The sequence below is a fragment of the Chrysochloris asiatica genome, unplaced genomic scaffold (genome assembly GCF_000296735.1).
Source record: "Chrysochloris asiatica unplaced genomic scaffold, ChrAsi1.0 scaffold00026, whole genome shotgun sequence".
NCBI classification, from domain to species: Eukaryota; Metazoa; Chordata; class Mammalia; order Afrosoricida; family Chrysochloridae; genus Chrysochloris; species Chrysochloris asiatica.
In genome coordinates, this window is record NW_006408544.1 from 801,628 (window position 1) to 809,203 (window position 7,576).

The 7,576-nt window shown below is 40.5% G+C and overlaps 1 protein-coding gene and 1 pseudogene across 1 annotated transcript in view; both read left to right on the plus strand.

The window, feature by feature from the left end:
• The first annotated feature begins 252 nt into the window (after positions 1 to 252).
• Positions 253 to 4,515, plus strand: LOC102841803 (annotated as a pseudogene).
• A 2,557-nt stretch (positions 4,516 to 7,072) lies between these two features.
• Positions 7,073 to 7,576, plus strand: part of LOC102842186 (V-type proton ATPase subunit E 1-like) — a 15,683-nt gene continuing 15,179 nt past the window's right edge. Inside the window, exons 1-2 of the mRNA XM_006839824.1 lie at positions 7,073 to 7,347; positions 7,438 to 7,553. Of these exons, the coding sequence (XP_006839887.1) occupies positions 7,073 to 7,347; positions 7,438 to 7,553 (391 nt within the window). The remainder of the gene's footprint in view (positions 7,348 to 7,437; positions 7,554 to 7,576) is intronic.

Sequence of the window (7,576 nt, forward strand, 5' to 3'; positions counted from 1 at the left end):
GACAATAGACAATAGACACTAAAGTCTATTGTAATTGCTACTTTCTGGTTAGTCTTCTAGTGAAAAGAGAGATCTGTAAAAAATAGGGCCATGACTATTTAAGTCACCATTATCAGTATCTAGTTCAATGGTTGACTCAGTATAAAGTTATTGAAAGGGTTGGTGGATGCTCTGTACATTTCCAAGATCTCCCTGCATCTTGCCCTTTGAGACCAAGGCATGTACTTCTCACACATTTCCATTCCCCAGCCGATGACAGCTCTCAGCGGAGTCCCACTGTCCTGGGTGAACAAAAGCTGCCTCACCCAAGGCCACACTACCATCCTGAACACAACCCATGTGTCCAATGACTGTTAGATACAGAGGTATCTAAAGGCTGGTACTCTTGCTTCGATTTGGGACAATTCTAAGGGGTCATTCCAACTCCTGAGTCTCCCCTGGGATTATCAAAAGCCTTTGTTGTGACTGCACTGCACTTCAATTTCTCCCTCTACTTCCCTCACTCCCCCATAGATGTTGATCCACAGAAAGGACATTCTTCAATAATAACGCAAAATTCTGCATGCAATTATTTCTTCGAGTCTATTCCTGAGACAAATGGATAAAAACAAATTAATTTTTTCCAAGTCATCCAATGCAAGAATGCTCAGTATAATATTTCTAGGTCAGCTCCTAATGGTGGCACATTTTAGAGGTTTAGTAATGAAGTTATCTGGTCATCTGGTCCTTGATTTTTAGATACTCTTACCACACCCTTGATGAGGTGGGTTCAAATTACTCTATTTCCTTGAAGTAGGATAAATTAATTTAAAATTTTTATAATTGATTCAACCAGTATCAATTAAAATACCTATATCTATTAGCACAGTATAGGTGAATTCTGATAGTACTTATTTCTAAAAAGAAAGCATAACACTTATTTTTATCTCTGAGGATATTTCTCCAGAGCAAGTAAATTAAGATGGAAGCCAGCATACAGTGGAATACCACACAGCTATAAAGAATAACAATGAAGGTGTGAAACACAGTATGGAAGAATCTGGAGATTATTATCTGAATGAAATAAGTCAATCGAAACAGAACAAATATACATGACCCTACTTTTATAAAAAGATAAAATAGGTATAAATAGAAAATAATAACAATGTTACAGACTATCTTATAGTTCTAAAACAATTTTTGAAAGTGGACAAATTTCTGTATACAAATGGAATTACTTTCAGTAAAATCAGGTTTTAAAAGCATGAACTTAACTCCTCTTGCTGCAATTTGTGTGAAAATATATTTGAGAGGAAAAGGTGGACGGCTCTCTTCAGGTTTCTCTCCCCTGTCTTCATACAAATTATATAAATGTGGGGAATCATATGCCTGCTTGGAGATTTGATAGGAGCATGGTGGTAGAGGTAGTTAAGTGCCGTGGAGTCAGTTCTGCCTCATAGAGATCCTATATGGGTTTCCGAGGCTGAAAATCTTTGCGGGAGTAGAAAGTCTCATGTTTCTCCTGCGGAACTGGTGGTAGTTTTGAACTGCTAACCGTGAGATTAGCAGCCCAACCTGTAACCACTAAGCATGGGTGCTTAGATAAATCATGGCCAAGGTACAGCCAAAAAATATAACTATTCTTTAATTTGGACATATAATGTAACAAATTTGTTGTTGTTGTCAGGTGCCATCGAGTCGGAACCGACTCATAGCGACCCCATGCACAGCAGAACGAAACAGTGCTCGATCCTGGGCCAACCTCACCACCGCTGCCACCCCCGAATCCATCAATGATGCCACCTGGCCGATCCATCTCGTTGGAGGTCTTCCTCTTTTTCTCTGACCCTCCACCCTACCCAGCATGACATCCTTCTCCAACGATTGTTTCCTCCGGACTACATGTCCAAAGTAGGAGAGACGAAGCCTAGCCATCTTGGCCTCCAAGGAACACTCTGGCTGCACTTCTTCCAAAACAGATCTATTGGTTCTTTTGGCAGTCCATGGCACCCTCAGTATTCTCCTCCAACACCACAACTCAAAGGCATCAATTCTTCTACGATCCTCCTTATTCACTGTCCAGCTTTCACATCCATATGAGGCTATTGAAAACACTGGAAAGCAGCTCCACTTCTCTAGGAGCTAGAGTCTAAATAACGGTTCCAAGGAAATTACTACCTACTACATAGTGTTCATTACAGTCATATCAGATGGAACTATTCTTGTGTGATGCTGTAGGATCAGCACTGGATTACAAACCACAAGGTCAGCAGTTCAAGCCCACCAGCTGCTTCTCAGAAACCCTATACAGGGTCACTATGAGTCAGAATCAACTTGACAGCTCTTAACAACAACATAGTCACTGTCATTGGATATTTTGCTGTATTTCTTTGTTATTTCAATGATAAGTGTGGTTGTTGTTGTTGTTAAGTGCCTTCGAGTCGGTTCCGACCCATAGCGACCCTGTACAGGGTTTCCGAGGGTGTAAATCTTTACGGGAGTAGAAAGCCTCATCTTTCTCCCACGGAGCGGCTGGTAGTTTCAAACCGCTGACCTTATGGTTGGCAGCCCGATTCGTAACCACTACGCTACCAGATAAGTGTGGTACTCCACACAAAAGAGAAAGAAATAGCACTAAACTTGAGGTCCTGTTTAGCTCAGTCAAAGTTGCATTAACAGCTCAAATCCAACAACAGTTAATCAATGTCAAAAACTCATCATATAGCCCTCAAAAAAAGGAACCACAAAAGGCAGAAGCAGAACACAGAGTTTCCATGGTAAAAACTCAGGACAATTTTTAAATCTACAATGAAGATGTATTGTTTCTGTCAATCAATCAAAGTAATCACACAAGAAATCAAGCAGTCTTTGGAGCTCAGTATAGGATCTAAGCAACCTAAACATATTCACAATCTAGCTCCATCAAGAGGAAAAGAGGTTTTTCATGGGTAATGAAGAGGTATATGAACAGTCCCACATTCCTGAACAGCTTATGAATTATCTGTTGCCAGTCCAATGCCATTCTTGAAACATCTCATCCTTTTTCTACTCCCAAACAGTTGTTGTTGTTGCTAAGTGCTGTTGAGTTGATTCCAACCCATAGCGACCCTGTATAGGGTTTCCAAGGAGCAGCTGGTGAGCTTGAACCGCTGACCTTGCAGTTCAAACAACTTTGCAGTCTGACGCTTTAGCCCATAGTGACACACCATGCTGCTAAATCAGCTACCTTGCCAAGAAAGGGACAGATAGTCTATGGCCAATTGATGCAACCAGTAAGGAGAGAGAACTTTACATAGCCATTGCTAAAAATGCCAATGCATTCTCATGCACAGCCCCCAGATGCCAGGGAAGAGAAGACAGCACTTGAAGGTCAGCAGAGCTTGCCATCCCAAATGTCAGATTGGGATTCTACTAGCTGACTAAAATCCATCTCAGTTCCTGGAATCCTAAATGAAACTGTTGTAATGACTCCATATCCATCAGAGTTTTAAAGCATATCAGAACACACCGTCCTGGAGCTGTCCAAAGGGAAGTCCACTTCTTGATGGAAAGTCAGTTGCCCAAGCGAGACATTCTTTTGTAGACCTGAAAAAGAGCAAGAGAACCCCAAGCGATGACACAAGTCTAGACTCTGGAGTGGACATGAATGAGCAACATTCAAGTACAAAGCTTGAGAGGGAGAAAACGTTCATCAAAAGAATGCATCAAGGGTCTGGTAAAAACAGATGGGGATACGATCCTGATGATTCAATAGTGAGTAATTGTTATCATGAATAATTCCAACTGTTGCAATTGTAAAGGTAGAAGTTTTGTTACAAAAATGGGGGAGTAATTAATCTCACAGTCCCAAAACAGAGGACCCTAGGACCATCAAGGGAGAAGAGCACGAGAGGAGTGCGGGACCTTATCCAGAAAAGCAGCAACACCAGAGATGGAGGCAGACATGGGGACATGGAGAGAGGGAGAAGCTGAGGACTCTAGATTCATGGGAAGAGAGGGACTAAGAGCTGCCGGCCATGAGGCAGACTTGCAGAATGTGCCCTTTGGTGGTGTAAATTATTATATATGCCTGAGTATTTAAAAAAAGAAGAAAAAGAGCTAAAATGAATAAAGAGAAACACTAGTAACTGATGGATGGTACATGGAGGGTATTATAATCATTGTAATGAAACAAAGTATATGATTTATTGAATGTAAAACTGATGATCTGCCCTGTAAACTTTCACTCAATTCACAATAAAAAAAAAAAAGAAAAAAAGAATGCATCAACCTAGATCCTTAACTTAGAAGATTTAGACCAAAGCTGTAGTGCACTGTCTGTTCCCCTGGGGACCCCATTTTAAAGTGCATACTAGATAGAGGACATATCATGAAACATCCTATAGAAGAGTCCCTGGGGGTGGGGGGGAAGAATTGTTGAAGATTTTGAAGCCAAAAAAAAAAAAAAAAAAAGTGAAATCACCACTAGCTAAAAGAAATAGCAAGACTAATATCTGGAAGAAGCAAGAAGAGTGTCCACAGATTCCCATAAATTAACACCAAGGATGGTTGTACCTCTAGTGTCTTTGTACTGTTTATTCATGCTTTTTATAAACTGCAGAATGAACTTCTTTGGAAGTTGAGACTGAACAATCCCATGGCCCCTGGACATGTACCAAGCAGAGCAAATAGTAAAACTATAATTACAGTAATCAGAATGAAAGACACTGAGGATTTTTTCCCCAGCCTATTCTTTTGAATGTTTGGGGGGCTTTGTTTTTGTTTTTACTTTTTATTGTGAATTAAGTGAAGGTTTACAGAGATCACTAGTTTTGCATTCAACAAATCATATATCTTGTTTCATCTCAATAACTTCAATCTCCATGCAGTTATCCTGCTTCCTCCCTGTGGTTCTTATTTCCATTCCACCCACCTTCCCATCTCTTCTCAACTTTGGCCTTAGGGAACTGTTGCCCTATTGGTTTTGAATGGTTGACTATTCCATGATAAACACACCTTACTAGTGTTGCTGTCCCCATTATATACCTATCTATTTCTTGACTAAAATTTGGGCCACAAGAGTAAGTTTAAGTTCCTTTCCAGACCTGAAAGGTGGTCAAGGGTCCTATCTTGGGTTCCTCCAGTCTCTTTCTGACCAGTAAGCCCGTTTTTTGTTTTTTCTTTATAATTTTTAGTTTTGTTCCACATTTAATCCCACTCCAACTGGGACCTTCTAATATGATCCTTTTCAGAGCAGTTGATAGAGGTAGCTGGGCACCATATAGTTTTTCTAGTCTCAAAGTCATGGAGACTGATGTTCACATTGTATTAATTGATTTCAACCATCATCAGTTCTCAAGACTCTTCTTCCTTTTGCACATGGAAAGACCAATAGTTGTACCTTAGATGGCCTTTAAGTTCCTAGATACTACTTACCAAAGTAGGACACAGAACATTGTCTTTGTGGACTATGTTATGCCAATTGGCCATAGTGTTATCTGAGACTAAGGTCCATAGTCTCACTATCTTAAAATGCTTGATAATAATATCTAAGAAGTCTTCCTCATTTTCCCCCCTGTAAGCTCCACCACATTCAGAGCTGTGTTTGCTGCAAAGGTAAATATCCATGTACAACTATCCTCTTTCAAATCATTATATATATATATATAGTCCCACTTTTCCTCCCATACATGATCAGCCTATGTATCTGTTCATGCATCTATCCACAAAACACTGTTGTTCCAAGGTTGTATATATAACACCATTTATCCATGGGATCAATTAAGACAATGTGAACAACAGGTACACCTACACACATCTACACATATATGTGTGTGTGTGGGTGTGTGTAGGTGTACTTGTTGTTAAGTGCCATGGAGTCAGTTCCAACTCATAGCGGCCCTGTACAGGGATGCCAAGGCTATAAATCTTTACGGGAGCAGAAAGCCTCATCTTTCTCCCGCGAAATGGCTGGTAGTTTTGAACTGCTGACCATGAGATTAGCAGCCCAATTCATAACCACTATGCTACCAGAGCTCCTGTTGGTTGGTTGGTTGGTTGGTTACATGTCGTGGAATCAGTTCCAACTCATAGCGACCCTGTACAGGGTTTTCAAGGCTATAAATCTTTATGGGAGCAGAAAGCCTCATCTTTCTCCCGCGGAACAGCTGGTAGTTTTGAACTGCTGACCTTGAGCTCCTGTAGGCATATGTATATGTGTATATATATATGTTTGTGTGTGCTGTACATATATTCACATATATGAAAGGCTTAAAGAAGTTCATGGAAACATTCCATCATCTTTTCATTCCATTTTTCCATAAAATTTTTGAATCCCCTTAAAAATAATGAGGATTCCTGATGTGGCATTGTAAAATAAGTACTGGACTGCAAACCACAAGGTCAGCAGTTCAAACTCACCAGCCGCTCTGGGGAAACCCTACACGGGGTAATAAGAGTCAGAACTCACTACATGGCACTAAACAACAACAAAACTACAATATAACAAAGCACACAGGGGGACACAGTCATGGATACTTCCCAGATATAATGAAACACTCCACAGGACTAGCTAACTAGGTTTCAAAGTGTAGCACAATAATCTTGTGGAAAGACTTGATCAATCGACATAACATAATCTAAAATTTTTTATATTCTACAACCTAGTTTAGTAAGCAACAGCTGGAGTCTTAACAATTTGTAAGCGATTATTGAAAATACAATTATTGGTCTTTATTTATCTGGAGCAAAAGAGAAAAAATGGAAGCAATGACTCAATGAAGAAACTAGTGTACAAGACCAATTGCCTACATGCACAGTGGGCTCATCTATCCTGAGATAAGACTATCTAGATGGTACCTAACTGCCACTACTCACCTACTCACCATTCTCATAGAGACACAAAAGATGGTCCTGGAGAAAACAGGAGAAAATTGTAGACCAACACTCAAATTCTTATGAAAATGACTGGACTGGTAAAGACTAGAGGAATCCCTGAGACTACTGCCCTGAGGTACCCTTTAAACTTTGAAATGAGATTTTGTCTTCCTTTCCTTCCACTGTACCCTTCAAACCGAAACTAGAGCCTGTCGCTCACAGATTCTCAGCTTTCGCCATGGCCCTCAGCGATGCTGACAAGCAAAAGCAGATTAAGCACATGATGGCATTTATTGAACAAGAAGCCAATAAGAAGGCAGAAGAAATAGATGCAAAGGCAGAAGAAGAGTTCAACATTGAGAAAGGTCGTCTTGTGCAAACCCAAAGACTGAAGATTATGGAATATTATGAAAAGAAAGAAAAGCAGATTGAGCAGCAGAAGAAAATTCAGATGTCCAATTTGATGAATCAAGCAAGACTGGAAGTCCTCAGAGCGAGAGATGACCTTATCTCAGACCTACTCAATGAAGCAAAACAGAGACTCAGCAAGGTGGTGAAAGATACAACCAGGTACCAAGAGCTGCTGGATAGACTGGTCCTCTAGGGTTTATACCAGCTGCCGGAGCTCCGAATGATTGTTCGTTGCCGGAAACAGTATTTCCCTCTGGTAAAGGCTGCGGTGCAAAAAGCAATCCCTATGTATAAAACGGCCACCACTCGTCTGTCTGTCGTGCTGTGGTGG